The following is a 20043-nucleotide window of genomic DNA, read 5'->3' as shown; positions in this document are numbered from 1 at the left end:
CTACACGACACACAGCGCTCTCTAGCGCGCAGACACAGAATCAACTCAAACTGACTTACTACTCAACGCAAACTTTGACGTTTACGAAATGGGACCATATTTGTCTTATGTAATACGTTTTTGCGTCATTTAATTAAGAGGGTTTGTTGTGTAGTCTTCACAAACAGCGGTGATCGGTCCAGTCTGAGCAGCGCTGAGAAAGGTTTCAGGTAAACCTCACTGTTTACTATAATTATTACACTGAGAACAGTGTAGCAGACTTGAAATTATGCACTGTATCGTTAAAATATGGGGATTACTACATAAACTACATACTACCTCAGTGGCTAAGATAAATGCTAACCCCGTTCAATCTCTTATTCTAGCTCTCTGGTCCATCAGCTTATCTGAATTCATGCTAGCAAGTCGTTTCCTCAGAATTCTCACGTTTTTGCGAGGTTCTTTCCGGTGACGTTAACAGAACGTTCGTGCAAAGTTATCTGGTCTTCAACGTTCTCAAAACTTTAGTACAGTTCTGCCAATTTTAGCCATCTGCAACCCATATTATATGCACCTGCTTCAGCAGTTCAATCACATCGAGACAAAACGTTGTGGAAAACACTTAAAGAGCCATGATGTATTTAAAACATTAATATTAAAAGAAATAATTCAGTACACATATTATTGAGTATGCCTAGCTTTTATAGGCAAGCAGGTGAAATCGGAATATTAATGTAATGTGCTAAATGGTTCCATGTTTTTATAGTTTTTTTTTTCTTTGGGAAACCATTTAATGTGAAACTCTGCACGTTGCGTTTATATTCTGGGTTCATCTGTACAAAGAATGCATCATCAGTAAGTTGCTTATTGAATTTGAACTCTTTAATATCTTATACTTTAAATGCCTTATACTTTCATTTATAATGTATTTTAAAAATGCAGATGCAAGATTATAGTTTTGCAGCTGACCATTTCAGTTTTGTGAGTCAGTAAGGAGCAAGATCCATCATATTAGTTTTCACTTCTAGTAATCTGTTTTTATTCATTTATCATCTCAAAAAAAAAAAAATCACAGTTTCATTGTATATATTAAACAATAATCATCAAATACTGGTTTTGTTTTGTAGAAAACATGGGAACACGTTTTAATAGACTGGTGAACTTTCAAATGTATCTGTAACATTACAAACTTCATCATCATGGGAAAAGGGAGGCGGGAACCAGCAGACAATTAAAATGAAGCTTTAATGATAACATAAACACAAAACAGCGCGACAGCCCCTCGCGGACGACTGCCGCTCACAAATAAAAACCAAACACATAATAAAGCCCAGGCCTGGTCCTCTCTCGTCCTTCACTGTTGTCGCTCCTCTTTTGTATCCTTCCAATCTCCTCCATGGGACTCGAGACCGGTGAGTGTCGCTCATTTCCAAACTCCCCCCTTTTACCTTCTGTATGTTGTCTTCATTTGTCTTGTTTGCATACACATGGAGTCCATCAACTTTTGAATGAAATGTGTCTAGCTGGTGCTGCAGAGAGAGGTTCTTCAGTTTCCCTGTGGCTCTACAGATTTTAGCAGTGTCTGTTTTTGTTTGGCTATCAACTATTGAAACCTCTTCAGCCTGTTGTCCTCAACATCACTTCGATGTCTCAAACTCGGCTTGCAATCACAAACCCAGTGTCCTTCCTCCCTGCAATGTCTGCATCTTCCCAGAGTTTTTGCTTTTGGGTGTCTCTGATATTCACTTTCTTCATACCCCATTGTCCTGTTGTTGTATGACAAGGTTTTGAATTGCAGAGCTCTGAGATTGATTTCCTGTGTTCTTTCAATCTTTGCTGACCATTAAACAATCTGCGTTGTTGTTCCTGTGCTGTCCCAGTTTCATACCTGATTTTATTAAGGGTTTTAGAAATCTCATGTGTCAGTCCATTTACAAGTGTGGTTTTAAGAGGCATACTAGTATATTTTCTGAGATCTTCATGGTTGTTGTTCATACCAGCATGTTCCATCCATGTTTGTCTGAAGTCTTCTTCAAACTCTGCTATACTTTCTCCTGTCTTCTGCATGCAAGAGGTCATTTTAGCCCAATCAACCTCTGAAGGTTTCAAGTTAAACAAGAAAGTTTGTACAGCTTCCCATCCAGCTTCAATGTTTTTTTTTAGATGCACCAATCCTTCTTTCAACACTTTCTGTTAATCCTTTTTGATGATTGTCTCTTAAATTCACAGTAACAATCATCATGCCTTCTAGTGGATGTAGATTGTAGATTTTCTGCATGCGCTGAAGAAATTGCCAAGCTTTCCATGTTTTTTTGCACACAGCTGGCAAAACTTTTGACCATTTTGTCAACTTGTGTAGCTGGTTGATGTTCTGTATGGAACATATTTCTTTACCACTTCTGTCACAGTGTGAGTTTGTCGTTCACCATCCTCCTCATTCTACTCCTCATTGTCAATTTCAACTTCAGCCCTTCTGTTCTTGACATTTATAGGAGCAAGTCTAACCTTTAGATGTGTTGATGGGAAATTCAGTCTCACTGCTTAAAAACTTGAAGTCCACTCTTTTGGAGAGCAAAGTTAGCAATTGGTCATTCTCATTTCAGTCGCACAGACAAATCATTAGTTTGATAACTCAACAAATCCTGAATGATAAGACTTTTCCAATTCTTTTTGAGTTGTAGTTTAGAAAGCTGAACTACTTGGCTACTACTACTACTTGTAGATTCTCCAAAACTCTTGTTCACTTCTTGTTGCAGTTGGGGACTTCTCTTCTGGTCAGTTTCTCCTGGCTGGCTTGCCAAATTGTTATATTTTGCTCTATTTTGCGGAGCAGTTGTATGGGTGGCTCACGAATATACTAGATTTCTCTAATACATAAAATAAGTAAGTTTAACCAAAGTTCTTGCGGGGGAAATAATTTATTGAAGGTAGCAGTGTAGCAGTTATTCAGCAGTGATGCTAGCATGTCATACTTCGAACAATCTTAACCCAAAGTACTGTCTGTTAAACCAGACCTTTATACCTGGTAACAAATGTGCCAAAGACAATTCAATAACACCTCATGAGCCCCTTTCACACTGCCATTCCGGCAAATACAGGGGTAAAGTGTTCCTGCAATTGTTCCCTGGTCGCTAGATTTTGCACTTTCACACTGCCAGTGATGACCCGGTATATGTGCGTGCTTTCACACACAACCCTTGAAGATCCCGTAAGGACACGTGACATCAGCGCGTGACGTGTAATGTACGAGTCGACAACGCTAGGCACGTTATACTTTCACTGAAGCAAGCAAACGATCTCGGCGTCAGCGCGGAAAGTGAGGAACTAACTGATTTCTGCTTCATTACAGTTTGCACATATGTTTTCGTCGCAAATGTTGATCTTCCTTCAAAACAGCCGGTAAAAGAGTCACGCGATAACGCGCATCATCACTTCGACACGGAATTAGATCTGGCTTTTGTTCACAAAGCGCTCGTCCCGGGTCGAACCCCGCAATGTTACTAGGTCCCCGACCCGGGTTCAATTCGTTAATCAATTCCGGGACGTGGTTGCTTTCACACAGAAGGCGACCCGGCAATGGTCCGGAAATATTGCGGGTCCTGATTGGACCTTTCCCATGATGCATTGTCCTAATGCTGACCTAATGGGCTATTTACATCGGCAATTTGGGCCTCACTTTGGTAAACAGTTTCAGTTGATTGCATCTGAGGCACAGTCACAATGTAAATGCATCTGACTAAAGACACGCATGATCTTTCAATAGTCATAGATCAAGTAGTATATACTGCTAAAGGGCATATTTGGCAGGAATACTGACATTACCTCAAATATTTATGGTCTCCCATCCCAAGGGATCCTGGTAAATCTTATTTAACATTTTACCCTGTTCATACTTTACCTAGATTTAACAATTAATCCTGATCATTCATAATCTGACGTGCCACACTGTACATTCCTAAATCCTGAGTTAAAGTTATTATTTGCAGTCAGCGATTACAAGATAAACACAAAACCATATTGCGTATTTGACAATTGAAAACGAGTAGGATTATACAACAATTTGGATGTTGAGCTGCACTAGGATCTCAATATATCTAAGATTAAACCATACAAGGTGTTGCGCGGCTGATAAGACTAAAGGCGTGCAGATCCATGTGCATGCTTTATTAATAAACTAGGTCAAAAACACACGCAGGGTCAAACAACAGTAAACAGGTATGGCACAGGCAAGACAAAGAATATCCCTAAGGCTCGCGTGGGTCTTCAGTCGGCAAACAGTATCCAGAGGGCTTGACAAAAGGGGTAATCCAATATAAACAGGCATAATGTCAGGGAACAGATATATGAATATAACCTTAATACTTCATGCTATGACACTAAGACAGGGATGCCTATGCGAATAGTTTTGATAGATAGAAACAAAATGCATTTCTAGTTTCAAAATTACTTATACTTCACATATTCTAGTTTAAATAAAATAAGTATCAGCAGTATTCAAAGTGAATTGGTGGGTTTTTGTTATATGCGAACCAAAATCAATACAATTAAAAGAACCAAAGACTTAAACTACGTCAGTCTGTGTGCACTGAATTTATTTAATACACGAGTTTCACAGTTTGAGTTGAATTACTAAAATAAATGAACTTTTCCACGACATTCTAATTTATTGAGATGCACCTGTATACAATTTAACAATTTACTCCTGGAGTCATATTGAAACTCCATTATTTCTGAAACCAAACCAGATGGGGCCTTTAAAATGAAGATATCAAAAGGAAAGTTTGACCCAATATCTAAAAGGGCATTTTTATTTACTACCTTTTTAAGTTACAGGCCTGCAAATAGGGCTGTGACAGTTCACCATACTTGGCTGTGTGTCACGTAACTTTCACTAGTTGCAAATTGTTTTATTGAGACTATAGGTCTATGATAATTCACAAATTACCTCAAACACCATACACAGCATTTCCTTTAGCAGGTTTGAGCACAGGAAAACAGTTGATGCATTAAGCAAATTAACTTTGTGTTGGGCATTGGACTTCGCTAAGAATGCGCCATTTGCTTGGCGGCGGAACAGTGATTTCAACGGATGCAACACCGCCGCGTCACAACAGGTTCTGTCTGTCACATGTAGACACAGATTTAGATTTTGTAGCAGGGTGAGTGAGAGGCACGGACACAGACGAGGTTGCTAGACAAATTGCCAGGAGGGTGATTTATTGAACAAAGTGAGACAATACTGTGAACAGTGCTCTGGAACGGTTGTGCTCAGAAACCAGGCTTCGTGCAGGATAGTCTGTGTTTGTGTGAAGTGAAGCGTTGATCCTTAGTCGCTGGAGGCTGTAAGCACATGGAGAGAACAACATGAGTTCTGGAGAACTAGCTCACCCTTCCCTTCTCTTTCTCCGTTTATATTGCCTCCTGCTGATGCAGTGCAGGTGCACACGATCAGCAGGTGTTCCTCTTGAGGGTTCTGGGAGCGGTGTATCCTTGGCGGCGCTGATTCTGTCTTGATTGGCTCACCACAATTTATATATTCTGAATTACAACTATATATTCAGATTTTAATTGATATATTCAGACTTATAACTATATATTCAGAATTATTTTTATATATTCAAATTTGCTTTTATATATTCAGATTTACTTCTATATATTCACTTAGTTCAGCTCATAGGACTTGATGTTAATATCCCTAGTAATCAGCACTTCCTAATTTTAAGTGGGGAGGGGGGTAAGAACGTCATCAGGGTCTTCAGGTGGGCACCCTCCTTCACCCGTGTTTCGTTGATAGGCCCACAACACCTCCAAAGGGCTCAACAGCAACACCTGGCATCCCAGGTGAGCCCTCTTCAGCTTTTACCCCTCCTTATTGTTTTTTGCAGCCCAGTTGGAGTCCTTCTTCTTCATCCAGATCCACCTGCTGCTTCGTTATGCTGCCTCCGACAGTGATCTAATAGCTTTCCTGAAGGCCTGTCCCCGAACTCCCAACCCCTTCAGGAGCCTGACTATGGATGTGGCCACAGATGCTCTGCAGCCAACCTCTACCAGAAGTACCTGTGTACGCCAACCTAGTTGTTTTGTCTCAAAAGCTATATCAGTTTACTTCTGCTTTTTCCGTTCATACGCTTCTCCCACTGCAGCCTCCCATGGTACAGTTAGTTCTACGATGAACAGGGACTTCTGTGAAGTTGATCACAAAACAATATCTGGCCTGAGATTGGTGTTTAAAATCTCAGGTGGAAACTTGAGTTGCTGATCTAGGTCCACTTGCATTTTCCAGTTCTGTGCTAAGTCCAAGAGGGTGCTATCCGCTCTTGCGGCTGGTTTTGCTGGGCACTTCCCTGTTCTCACAAAGGGGATAGTGGGAGAGTGCCCGGGTGTTGGGTGAGGGACGGCATTGATGAAGGATCGCCTTCCTTCCAGAATGACTGCCAATTGGCGTAGGACTTAGTTATGCCTCCAGGTGTAACGGCCTTGGGACAGACTGGTTTTGCAGTGGGTAAGGATGTGCTTAAGAGTTGCTGGGGTTTGGCAGAAAGGGCATGCTGGATCATCTCCAAACCACTGGTTAAGATTTGTAGGTGTAGGAAGAACATCGTAGGTGGCCCTGATGAGGAAGCTTATTTGGTTTCCTTCCATCTCCCACATGTCTTTCCAAGTGAGCTTATGATGCTCCAGGTCTTCCCAGGTAGTACACTGGCCCTGCTTGGCTTGTGCCACTGCCTTTGCGCATCTCTCTGCTTCCTGTTGATGCCGGACCTCAGCAACTACCAACTTTCTCCTCTCTGCAGAAGTTGTCTTGTGCCATGTAGGTCGATTAGTCCCAAGTCCAAGCCCGCCTCTTCCTTGCTGCACCTGTCCAACTATGTCTGCATGTCTGAGAGCAAATTGTGCTTGCTCTACAGCCTCAGTTGGAGTCCACTTCCTCCCAGTTGCCAGTCTGGGAGGAGCTGTTCGTATGGCTGCATCCTGAGACTTTGCCAGGGTCATGCTCAGCCTCACTTTAGTGCACTTGTATTCTTCGGTGAGGCTAGAGATAGGTAGTTCCAGTGCACCGTTTCTATACAACCCAATGTTACTGACACTTATACACTTCTTGATGTATGCACTGACTGTCCTCTCCAGCTTCTCAACTTTGGAAATATGAAAATCGTACAATGTTAGAGGCCACATTAGGCAGGGGAGCAACTCAAACTGCAGACACCGCAGTTTCAACTTTCCCAGAAGTGAAATCTTATCAATACTGACAAGACCTTTGATGGTTTCTTCCCTCAATTGGTCACACTGCTCTGCATTTTTGAGATTTGGATTGAACCACCGTCCTCTATATATTCGTGTATTCTGCGGTTGTTATGCAGAATTGCAAATCTTTGAAGTAGTTTCTGACAAGATTTGTGATGGTTTCAGGGACATGAAAGAAATTGAAGGCTGCCCATATTACTGAATGGGGGACTCTTCCAAAATCATTTGCCAGATCGAGGAATAAAACATCCAGGTCTCTTCCTTCCCCTTTTGCAGATTGTATTTGATGCCAAATCATGCTTTTGTGTTCAATGCATCCTGAAAAACCTGGTTCCCCGGCTTTCTGTATCGACGTGTCAATCAGGCTGTTCTGTTTAAAGTAAGTATTCAATCTTTGAGCAACAATGCTAAAGAATATCTTGCCTTCAACATTCAGGAGATTGATTTGTCAAAATTGGTCGATGTTTGAGGCATCCTTCTCCTTGGGAATTACTACTCCCCACTGCTCTTCCCCATGCTTTTTGGATTTTTTTTCTTCCATGTCACCTTCATTAACCTCCACAGAAACCGCAAGACACCTGGGGTGTTCTTATACAACCAGTAAGGAACTCCATTTGGTCCTGGTGCAGAGGCTGCCCTTGCCTTCCTTAATATTTTGTCGATCTCAGTCCACTTTGGGGGTTTGTCATCGAACTGGTGATCTGGTTGGGGAATTGGCGGCATGTCTGATTGGATCTCCCTTTGCTCAAGTCTTTGGTCATCTGAGTGTCGCCTTTAGGTGGTGCTCCAGCTCCTTCCTTGGTACCTTAAGAGATCCGCTCTTTTCCCTTGTAAAAAGCCCTTTAAGAAATTTGAAGGGATCCTTGTAAAAGGATGTTTTTGTCTTCTTCTTTTTCCTGCATTTAGTTCGGAGGTTTTCCCAAGCAACCCTTTAGCTCTGCTTGCGGGAGGTCAATGCCTTCTCTCTCTTCCAGTGACTATTTCTTCCAACTTTTCCTCAAATCCCTCCTCTCTTTGACAAGATGCTCAATTTCCTGTTGCCTTCTAGACCTGGGAGGGGTTGGTGTTTACTTCCTTTACTCTTTTGTTCCAAATCTTTCTGCCCCATAAAAAAATAGATCAGATTCACTCATTCTCTCAGTTTCTTCTCCGCTGTTACTCGGATTCCTTCCAGGATCATGCCTAGGTCTGCATCGACCATTGCCCACTCATTCTTGCTGCTAGACTTTGGCCACTTTACTTGGGGTCTGCGGCCTAGGAGACCACAAAACATATAAACCTATTCAGATTTACTTTATATTCAGACTTTTAAGTATATATTCAGATTTTTATATAATTATATCCTGTTTGGCACCTCATAATATATAATTAACATCTCAGGTGAAAATTGCCATTTGACCCCCCTCTACAAAATAGTGGATTACTTAAATATTCATACATAATATCCATAAATATTCATGCATGACATTTGATATTTGGGCTATCATCACTATACATGTTTCTTAAGGCAAAACGTATTAGGAAAATAAAAAATTTGAGCTGGGGTAATTTCTGAAAATTTGATGATTGGACACGTAATGACCCAAAAGTAACTGCTTGATTCTTGACTTTGGCAGATCTACTCCTCCACTGAAGCTCCTTCCACTACAAATTTACCAATATTTGCTGGAATATTACGATCAGCCCACCAGTGAAGATCAGCATGAAACCATCAGGAAGAGGCCTTTGTAAAAAAAAATCGTTTGCACCTTTATTTGTACAGTAACAACCACAACAGCTGTGCTGAATTAATGCTCCCTGTTTGTCATGTGACCAGCACTGTAGCATACTACTCTGAAACATTATTTGCTGCTTATTGTATACTGTTTCACACACACTATTCTTAAAAAAAAAATAGTAGGCAGTATGTACTGTGTACTGGGCAGTAAGCAGAACGGTTGGAACAATAAATTGATTTGTGGATCATTTCTGCGATTTTTCCAAATGCATAGCTTAACATTTTAAACATCAGATGGCACTGTGTGCTTTAGAAACAGCCGTACTCTGCTCACTTACAGTTCCTTACACACACACCACTGGAGCGGGTGTAGAGCCATAACACCTGGAGCTATCTGCTGTTTAAAACTAAGCTCAGAATCGATTCCAGAGAGAATCATGATGTTTTCGGACAATCGCATCCATCCACAAACTGATTTATCGTTCCACCCCAGTAAGCATTAAGCAAGTTTGCCATTCTGAACACAGCCATTGAGTCATTCATTCATTTGATTCATTCAAATGTATTAATTTTAGGGACATATAACTGCATTCTATAGGCTCCGTCAAGCACTGAGTTCTGCATCATGTTCGTCACCAATCAACTTATTACTGCAGGAGCGATTAGAGAGCAGACACTCTGTATGAATACTTTGATGTCAAACATGATCAGTCTGCCACTTTAAGCTGAACACACCTTAAGAAATGTATGTAGGTCTTGGGGTGGGTACATTAATTACATTAATAATTTCAACATGTAATCGTTTCCGTAACTAAATAAATAAATTAAAACGTTAAATTGACGGCCCTATTTTTTTTTTTTTCATTCAGACCAGATGGAGGAGAAACATCCTTGTGTCAAAACTGTATTGAAAACTCACTCACAGACTGAAAGTTTCATCTGCCGTCAGTGTGGAAAGAGATTGACATGCAATGAAAGTCTCAAAGTCCACATGAGGATCCACACTGGAGAGAAGCCATTCACATGTGATCAGTGTGGGAAGTGTTTTGCAGATAAAAGAAGCCTTAAGCTGCATATGAGAGTCCATTCGGGGGAGAAGCCGTTCATTTGTGATCAGTGTGGGTTGAGTTTCACACAACCATCAAACATTAAAAGACACATGAAGATCCACACTGGAGAGAGGCAGCACACATGTGAACTATGTGGAAAAAGTTTTTCACAACTGCAAAGTCTAAAAGAACATACGAAAATGCATACTGGTGTGAAAGATCATATGTGCTTTAAGTGTGAGAAGACTTTCATTTCAGCTAAAGTTTTGAAACGACACCAGATGATCCACACTGGAGAGAAACCCTACATGTGTTCACACTGCAACAAGAGATATAGTCGTTCAGAACATCTGAAAACACATGAGAGGATCCACACTGGAGAGAAACCTTATATGTGTTCACACTGCGACAAGATATTCAGTCTGCCAGGAGACCTGAAAACACATGAGAGGATTCACACTGGAGAGAAACCTTACATGTGTTTACACTGCAACAAGAGATTCAGTCGGTCAACACATCTGAAGACACATGAGAGAATCCACACTGGTGAGAAACCATACACGTGTTCACACTGTGATAAGAGATTCAATCAGTCAGGAGACCTGAAAACACATGAGAGGATTCACACCGGAGAAAAACCGTTTCAATGCACTGCATGTGGGAAGAGTTTCACTCAAAAATCGAATTTACTCACGCATACAAAAAACAATCACAGTAAGTAGACAATCTACAGGTCCAGCACTTTCAGGTCTGACCCTTGCCAAGCAAGACAATAATGCATCGAGCAATTCAATTTCTTCTGTATAAATCTTTCAGACGCAGCAACAGGAGAAAGAAACAACGTCTAAAGTTTTCACCATTCATTGAAAATAAAGATCATCATTTCATCTATGAGGTTCAGACGGTTGTTTTGGACATTTTGTTTTTTTACATATACAAACTCTTCCGTTCAAACGGTTCAGGAAGCTAAGAAGAGAATGCAAAACTTTAAAGAGAAACTTTTTTTTTTCTTTAGTTCTATTTTATTGAGCCACTTTGGCTTTTTTATAAATCAATAAAAAGAGAGATCTCTCCCACTGGTTTTAACTTTCACTTTTTTATTTGCTTCACAAAGAATTAAAGTCTTTAATAGTTCTACCAAATACTTTTATTGTATGTTTGTTATTGTTTTCTAACTGTAGCCTACTTCAGGCCTTAAAGTTTTCCAGCACTTTGCTGCAAGCTGCGAGGTGCAATGGTCAAAGATGTCCATCTAATGCATATTTACACAGAAATTGACCTCGGAACAAGAGAGAAACAGACTAATATTAGCGTAGATGCCATTCTTCTAATGATGTAGAAGGTACATCGGGTGTTATGGGACGTGCTCCCGGTTCCGGTTTACCTAATTAATGCAGCCTAAAAATCCTTTAACGGATTTGGATATTAAAAGCATATTAGTATGTTATGTGTATGCCAGGTTAAAGAGATGGGTCTTTAATCTAGATTTAAACTGCAAGAGTGTGTCTGCCTCCCGAACAATGTTAGGTAGGTTATTCCAGAGTTTAGGTGATAAACAGGAAAAGGACCTGCCGCCCGCAGTTGATTTTGATATTCTAGGTATTATCAAATTGCCTGAGTTTTGAGAACGTAGCGGACGTAGAGGAGTATAATGTAAAAGGAGCTCATTCAAATACTGAGGTGCTAAACCATTCAGGGCTTTATAAGTAATAAGCAATATTTTAAAATCTATACAATGTTTGATAGGGAGCCAGTGCAGTGTGGACAGGACCGGGCTAATATGGTCATACTTCCTGGTTCTAGTAAGAACTCTTGCTGCTGCATTTTGGACTGTAAACAGTCCGCCATTGTTTTGACGCCAGAGCAGGTGTAGACAAGAATGTCTTTTGTTGTTGGATGTAATGATGAACAGTAGTCATTTACTCCCGACATCTGAGCCGCTGAAGACGCAGAGGATTGAACTTGCCACACTGCTTCGGGTCTATTCAGTTACTTTAGAATTTCTTCAGAATTATCACAACTTCGCAGGAGGTTTTTATTAGAAACGTATAACTTTGTTTCAGTTACTTTACAAACAATAGATCTAATACACCTCTGCCACCACACTGCATCGGGTTGATTCAATTACTTTAGAATTCTTACAGTATTATAACAGACCCACACACAGTTTCAATTACTTTAGAAAGAACTCCTCTTGCCAGTACTGACTAAACCAAATTCTCTTCTGTCCTTCATTTTCTTTTCTAGATTTTTTTTTTTTTTAATTGAGGGGGTTCCCTGAGAAAAACAACATAGAAGTAATAAAACTGCTTTTCTTACCTTTGCCTGCTGTTTTGGGGGATGAAAGTGGATGGAAGTGATAAGGACATTGAAGATTTTGATGAAGATGTTTATTACAGCATAGCAGTGGCAAAGAACATAGTACCTTGGGTTCAACAAAGAATGAAACACAAACATTATAAGCGCAAACATTTTATACACTTTGAGTTTACTACCCTTAATGTAAATGAAGTTGCCCCTGTCCTTACATCTCTGCTCTGTAGGTTAATTAACTTCTTTGTCTGAGGTGGTTCTCAGTGTCCAACACCTGCTCCAATTCTACAATTGGTCACCATTTGCTCAGGATGTGATCATCCCAAATGGTCTACAAGCAACACAACTGTTCACTTTCTTCTTCTCTATAATAATTAAGCAATTTTGGGAAATGAACATAATCAAACATATTGTGGAGTGGAATCTGGGTTAATTCTTACAGTATAGTGAAGTGAAAGTGACATTCAGCCAAGTATGGTGACCCAAACTCAGAATTTGTGCTCTGCATTTAACCCATCTGAAATGCACACACACAGAGCAGTGAACACACACACACACACTGTGAGCACACACCCGGAGCAGTGCTGCGGCGCCCGGGGAGCAGTTGGGGGTTCGATGCCTTGCTCAAGGGCACCTAAGTCGTGGTATTAAAGGTGGAGAGAGAGCTGTTCATGCACTCCACTCCCCCCACCTACAATTGGCCCGGGACTCGAACTCACAAACTTTCGATTGGTAGTCCAACGCTCTAACCATTAGGCCACGACTTCCCGTATACTGGAGTAATGTCTCTCAGACAGATTTTTTGTTGGAATGATGGGATGCACCAACTACTGTAGTGATCGGTCCAACCTTCATTATTCTCTCTTTCAGCTCTTTCAACCTGTTCTGCATCATTTGGATCAGTTCAAGGTTTTTTGCAGTTGAATGAGAAAGCTTAATTTACCACTTTTGGGAAAACATCAGGGGGCTGCTCAATTCCCTTTGCCACCAGTTGCTGAATAACATTGTAGCCAATGACTGGAGGCTGCCCCATGCCTTGCTCATTTGAAACAAGCACTGGTACCAGAAGTTCGATCTGAGCACCTCTTTTTGGCCCTAGTTGGAGTTGCAATTCCACCCTTCCAGGGCATGGGATATATGTTGGGTTGCTGCTTGGCCAGTGAGGGTTTCAGCTTCATCCAACAGGACATGTTGTCAAGCTGTTAGCTGCATGTTGCTAGGTGGGTGTGGTGGAAAAATTCATTTAACATTGCTTCTGTATACCTATATAAGCATGTGTTTTCTTTTCTTTACTGTGTGGGTTCAGAAGGGTGACACCTGGGGGGGAAAACAGATGTCTGAAAATGACCTGAGGGGGTCATTGGGCCATATAGTGGGGGGACGATGTCTGAGGATGACCTGAGGGGGTCACCTAAGTCCTAAATGTGTGAGAAACAGCCCATAGAGAGTATCCCTTGTTATGTGTGGAAATTTACAGCTTCTGAAACTGTGTAACCTTGGAAGAGCAGAGGTATATAAGGTGGAGGACTGCCCTCTTCCTGGGTCGGTTTCACTCTGCAGAAACTCAGTGTTGCTGTCTGACCTTCTTTGCAAAGAATAAAAGCTTTCTTTTTTAATTATACCTGAGAATGAGTCTGTCTCTTATGCTGATGAGAGTTTATTTAAATTTTGCCACGACAATTTGGTGTCAGAAAGTGGGATTCCTTGGATGTGTCTTCTGGACCTGTGAGCAGACGGTGACTGATCATCCTGAACAATAGAAGTTCAGCCCTAACCCCGATTAGATTTGAGGGAGAAAGGGACCGACCGCCGAGGGCCGGAGGAGACACCACTGGAATCAGGAAAGAACCGGAGTGGCAACAGAGCTCTCGGGTAAGAGACAGTTCATGGTATTCTAAAATTTTGGGTTTTTAGAAATAAGGATTGGAATCTAAATTAGAAGAGGGACGAACCATAGCGGTGGGGCCTTCTCTGTGGGAAGCACAATCAAGAGGATGAGGGGATCCGATTGTGAGAATACTGCGGCACAGTTAATACATTTCTAAGGGGAATTGAAACTGCTGCAACTGGCGTGATCGTAAATTGAGTTAGAAATTGAGATCAAAGCGATCCAGATATTTTGAAGCGATAAGCTGAGATCACGCTCGAGCGGTTAACATATTTCTAAGAGGGGAAGTGAAACTGTGTGAGTATTGGCTCTTCCGACTTGGGCAGAGGAAAGTCGGATCTGTTGGAGACGTCTGACAGATTATAGGCGCGCCGAAGAGAATCCCCACAGAGAAGGAAACCAGCAGATATGGGAAAGTCTCAGAGCAAGCTCGCTGTATATGATACACCGGTGTTTAGGCAAATGAAAAAAGTGTATGGCCAAAAATGCATGCAAGATATGGGGAAATTAATTAAATACCATGGTTTTCCAAAAGAGGGAACGCTGAGTGTTAAGAAATTAAAAGCTGTGAAGGAATCAGTAGAAGAGGGAAGCGAGAGACAGAAAGGTTGTTGTGCGAGGCACATGTGTGAGAAATGTGAAGGAACTGTGAATTGTTGGATAGCGGAAGCAGATAGGAGAGGAAAGAGAACGATGCAGAAAGAATTAGCAAGTAGAAAGGAGGAAAAGAAAGTTGAAGAATGCAAAGAAAGTGTAAATGCCTCACATAGACCTACTAACAGCTCTGATGTTTGTGTTTCTAAACATGTACCTCCGCCATACACACATTTCCCGGTGACCGAGGTGCAAGCCGCGAAAATGGACCCCGATCTCGACTGCTCTCCACCGAGAAGACCAACAGCACCGTGGCCAGATCCAGAATGGAGACAAGAAACAGCAGAAGACCCAGAAATCACTCCTGAAACCACCAACGAGGAAATAGAAGAGGAAATAGTGCGCAGAGCACCCCCGACAAAGAAAAGAAAGACCAGACAGCCAGCGAAAGAAGAAAATGTGAGTATTACAGCTCCAATGATTGAAGTTTCAGGCCCTGACAGCCCTGTTATGATCTTTAGACCATGGACTATAACGGACATGAAGGAAGCGATGGCTCACTTGCCGAGCCCTGACGAAGCAGGTGATACATTTTCCATCGAATTAGTCACCTTCTGCCAAGAATTCAGCCCTACCATGCACGAACTGAGAAGGCTGCTGGCAGTGAAACTGGGGGCTACGAGCTGGCATAAAGTGAGTGGTAAGTTGCAGAAAGAGGACTGTCGGAGAGAACACTGCGAGTGGATGCATCATAATAATGCGAGCTACCGAAAGGCCATTGGCGAGCTGGCTGAAGGAATAAAAGCAGCATTTCCAGCACGTGTGGATACAGCTAAGATTGGCAACTGTTGCCAGACCAGAGACGAATCTGTTCAGGACTTTTACCACCGATTGTACCTGATTTTCAACAAACACAGCGGGTTGGAGGAACCAGATGAAAGAGGAGATCAAGCTGGCACATGGGAGTGTCACATGCGGAGCTGGTCTTTGAATGGACTGAGACCTGAAATTGCACAAGCAGTAAAGACCAGCTACATAGAGTGGAAAAGTGGATGGCTGTCTGCTGTTTTGGCACATGCTTTGCATGCAGAGGAGATGCAGACGGCGAAGAAAGAAAGTTAAGGCCAAAACGGACAAGGAGTGTCAGCTGGCGGTAGTGCAAGCCGTGTCGAAGCCGGGGGACTATTCTGCTCAGCGAAACCAGCAGTGGAAGAGAGGAGGAAGATATCCGAACGAAACTAAAAGAAACTGTGAAAGATGGGGTTGTTGGATCTGCGAGACTAATGAACATAAGACATTCAGGTGTACAAGATGCAGGCTGTGCAAAAAGGTCGGTCATTGGGCCGAGGATTGCCCGGAGAACCGGCGAAATCAACAGACAGACTGAAGCGAGGGAGACGGAGAGCAGAGAGGAGGGGTCCAGGGCGAGCAACCAACAGTCACAAGTCAGGGAAGTGAACATTTTCTAACCACAAACACACACACATACACTGATGTACTTTCTGCTCTCTGCAATGAAGAAAACGCTTGCTTTCCTTTGAATATGTCTGATTCTGTTGATAAGCATCCTGACAAATGTGCTATTATGTTTAAGAATGAAGCTTTCATGATAATGCCTAAATATCCTATGCTAGTACAGGGGATATTGATTGAGTTTTTAGCTGATATATAATATATATATCTATACAGCCATGTGATTTGCAATGCCAACCACAATTAACAGGTGAAATGAATGAGTCAATTTCTGCATCAGGGCACGTAATTTGTGAAAGGTTCACAGTGCCTTCTGAATTATGAAACAGGGGGTTTACATGCTTTTCTCTATAGCCCTGCATGTCCAGTGCCTTTGATGGGGAGAGATTTATTGTGCAAACTAAATTTGACACTGACTACAGACTCTGGGGGTGTCCGAGGGGCAGAGAAAGAGCAGGTTTGCCGTCTGCAAGCAGAACCAAAATGGGCATATGAATGGCACATCATAAATTCTGATTGTGCTGGAATGATGTGTGAACTGACTAAAGATCGAACAAAACCATTTGATAGAGAAATCATGTTGCCTGACAAATTGCATTGCACGTCACATGTTGTAGTACAACCAGATGAGTATGAAAAAGACTGGTTTGAGGGAGGAAAAGGAGAAACTTTACGTTTTGAGAAAATGTTTTAGACAGTAAATGTGTGTGCAGTCTCAGTTTGCCTGACAGAAAAACAGTTTCAGTTTTACCTAATGGCAGAAGATTCTGTGCCTCACTTATCACTTTCCAAGGACAGGAGCCAGACAGGGCCCAGATTTGACTTGTTTGTGAAAAGGTGTTTGTGTTACAGACAGAGACAGATAGGGGAGGGGGTGAAACACAGTGAGAGCCTGGGAGTGTTTATGACTGAGTGCAAGCATGACATTGAAACAGAGAGAGTTGTGGTACCCATTGACAAAAGAAAGAGGGAGAATCATTGCATGACGGTTATTTTTGCCTTCAGATATACATCCAGCATTAACAAAAGTGCCATCAGAGTTATGGGCAAAACACAAATATGATGTGGGCTTGATTAAAGGATGTGAACCAGTTGTGGTCACCCCAAAATCTGATTACAGACCATGTCAACGTCAATACCCTCTAAAACAAGAGGCAATTCTTGGTATAAAAACAGTGTTTGAGTCACTATTAAAGGAGGGGATAATGGTGCCATGCAATTAATCTCCAGTTCGCACTCCAATTTTTCCTGTAAAAAAGATAAGAGACAAGGGTCAGCCCACCTAGTGTCGATTTGTACAGGATTTACAGGCTGTGAGCGCTGCTGACAGGCAAAGAGCTCCATCAGTACCAAATCCATACACAATTTCGTCACAAATACCACAAGATGCAACATTCTTCTCAGGGGTAGATTTGGCAAATGCATTTTTTTATAAATATATTCTTTTTTTTTTTTTTGACACATTGAGTGAAATGTCTTCTCTGTTGTCTAATGTCTGTGTTCAGGTGAAAGCTCCTCAGGAGAAGGTTGCTGAAACACCGTTGCACGACCTGAAACCAGGGGATTCGTGATGATACGAGCAGAGAGAGCAACGTGGATCCAGGCTAACCACTGCAGAAAGGTCCCACCTGCATCTGAGGAAGAGGAGCGGAGGGAGTAAGGATCTGGAGACACACATGTCAACAAAGGCCAGGAATCCAGCCTAAACATCAAGCGTCCTTATCAGCGGGAAGAGCAAGGTTAAGACTGAAAAACAGCATTGAAGTAGTCTGCGCGCAAGTGAAAAGATAACTATGAGCATCATAGTTGGGTACATCATGTTGTTTTCATATTCCAGACAGACTACAGTGACAACGTTACCAATATCATCACTCAGATGAGAAAGGCCGTAAAAGAGCCTGACCATACACATAATGCTGCTAAATGATTTTTGCTGCTATTATGTCTACCATGTTTTTCTTTTTTTTAGTTGATATCCAGCTCAGTAGAGACTGGTGAAGTTTAGTGTTTCACATCAAATGGTTCAATTGACTGTGTACAATGAAGACGTTATCATGGATTTGAGTAGGGAGAAAACTACTGATGAAGGGACAAACAGTAGTGGAAGCTACAGTGAAATGTGTTAAATGTATGAGATTTATGATATTTTTTTTCTTTGAAGTAAGAAATGTTCAGGCCTATCTGAATGTATGCTGTTTGCTTGCTTGAAAAAGGGTCTGTCCCCATATAAAAAGCCTTAGTTTATTTTCTAAATTCTTTTACAAACTTAAGAGGGTGATCATTTATGCGAAGATCAGGGATGAAGAGTATAAATGTGATGAAATGCCTTAAGTTTGCTTTATTTTGAATCATGTATGTATTTCTGAGTGTGAAATTTTTGATTTTGGATTGTGTTTGTATCTGCAACGTGACTGAGGGTCTGACTCGTGTCAGGAATGCAGTAGCAGTGACTTACTCGTTTAGCCCGGTGAGTGTGTAGTGGAAATATAACCAGTAGAAATGAATATTTATGTTTTATTGATCAATGAATGATAAAAAGGGGGAAATTGTGGTGGAAAAATTCATTTAACATTGCTTCTGTATACCTATATAAGCATGTGTTTTCTTTTCTTTACTGTGTGGGTTCAGAAGGGTGACACCTGGGGGGAAAACAGATGTCTGAGGATGACCTGAGGGGGTCACCTAAGTCCTAAATGTGTGAGAAACAGCCCATAGAGAGTGTCCCTTGTTATGTGTGGAAATTTACAGCTTCTGAAACTGTGTAACCTTGGAAGAGCAGAGGTATATAAGGTGGAGGACTGCCCTCTTCCTGGCTCGGTTTCACTCTGCAGGAACTCAGTGTTGCTGTCTGACCTTCTTTGCAAAGAATAAAAGCTTTCTTTTTTAATTATACCTGAGAATGAGTCTGTCTCTTATGCTGATGAGAGTTGAAAGAGTTAAAAGCATGATTTTAACCAATTTTGCTTGACTATGCCAATGAAAGGTAGAAGCTCTAGCATGCTCCATTTTACCTCTTTGTTCCTCAAGTTCTGCTTCTAGTTGTTAATTATTTGCCGCAGGAGCTCTTGGGTTTTCTCTGGTGAATCACTGTAACTCCGAATGGAGGTTCAATTCTCTGGATCCATTGAATAAACATATATTTACATCGCTCCTCCCCTCTGCTGGATTCTTTTGCACTCTACAGACCCAGGCAGATTGGCTCATGAATCCACATCGATTTTCTTCATCTGTCTCCTGACAAGCTCTGCACCCTTGCCTGTAGCTAGTCATTTCATCCTGCAATTCTGAACACAGCTAGTGTACTTCTGCCACTTTACTTCCTGTGTTCTTCTTTTGTTTACATAGTCTCTCTGTATCATCACCAGCTACTTCATTCATTTTGTTTATCAGCATTTCATCGGAGACCTTTGGAAGTGGCCAAGTAGAAGCTAAGCTGAAAGCCTCTGATTGGCCAATGCATTCATAAACTCAGCAGAATTGCGAGTTAAAATGAAAATGAATCACACGATGTGATTAACTAGGGCTGTGACAATAACTGCGGAAAGTAGACGCCGACCTTAGTGTTGAGGTCATCACTGCACCTTTTATTTATTTAATTCATTTTTTGCTAGAAAAAGTTACAGGAGTGCATATGGTGTGGAATATGTAGTTTAAACAATAGTCATTGTTGGTCAGTTTACTGTCTTCCATCCTATGTTCAATGTCCCCGTGCAGGGGAGAGGGACAGTCCATTAAACATATGGGGGATTTATTTTGTGTGTGTCTGATTATAATTAATTACCAGG

The 20043-nt window shown here is 41.5% G+C and overlaps 1 protein-coding gene and 1 long non-coding RNA gene across 2 annotated transcripts; both read left to right on the top strand.

Annotated features, from left to right (window-relative positions):
* Positions 1 to 104: 104 nt before the first annotated feature.
* On the top strand, positions 105 to 11315 carry LOC113039754 (gastrula zinc finger protein XlCGF7.1-like). The gene is made up of 3 exons (XM_026197817.1): positions 105 to 209; positions 9811 to 10704; positions 10807 to 11315. Exons 2-3 carry the CDS (start codon positions 9816 to 9818, stop codon positions 10836 to 10838), a joined length of 921 nt encoding a protein of 306 aa, XP_026053602.1. The 5' UTR covers positions 105 to 209; positions 9811 to 9815; the 3' UTR covers positions 10839 to 11315.
* A 4303-nt stretch (positions 11316 to 15618) lies between these two features.
* Positions 15619 to 19148, top strand: LOC113039756 (uncharacterized). The gene is made up of 2 exons (XR_003275067.1): positions 15619 to 17664; positions 17764 to 19148. It is a non-coding gene; the product is annotated as an uncharacterized LOC113039756 (long non-coding RNA).
* The last annotated feature ends 895 nt before the right edge of the window (positions 19149 to 20043 follow it).

The sequence above is a fragment of the Carassius auratus genome, chromosome 22 (assembly GCF_003368295.1).
Source record: "Carassius auratus strain Wakin chromosome 22, ASM336829v1, whole genome shotgun sequence".
Classification (NCBI taxonomy): Eukaryota; Metazoa; Chordata; class Actinopteri; order Cypriniformes; family Cyprinidae; genus Carassius; species Carassius auratus.
This window is presented reverse-complemented; position numbering and strand designations above follow the sequence as displayed.

Bases quoted from the DNA above. Each gene is read 5' to 3' on its own strand.
- LOC113039754 (XM_026197817.1), top strand. From the start codon at position 9,816: ATGGAGGAGAAACATCCTTGTGTCAAAACTGTATTGAAAACTCACTCA. The intron at 10,705-10,806 runs GTAAGTAGACAA...TAAATCTTTCAG, and splicing joins GCATACAAAAAACAATCACA to ACGCAGCAACAGGAGAAAGA.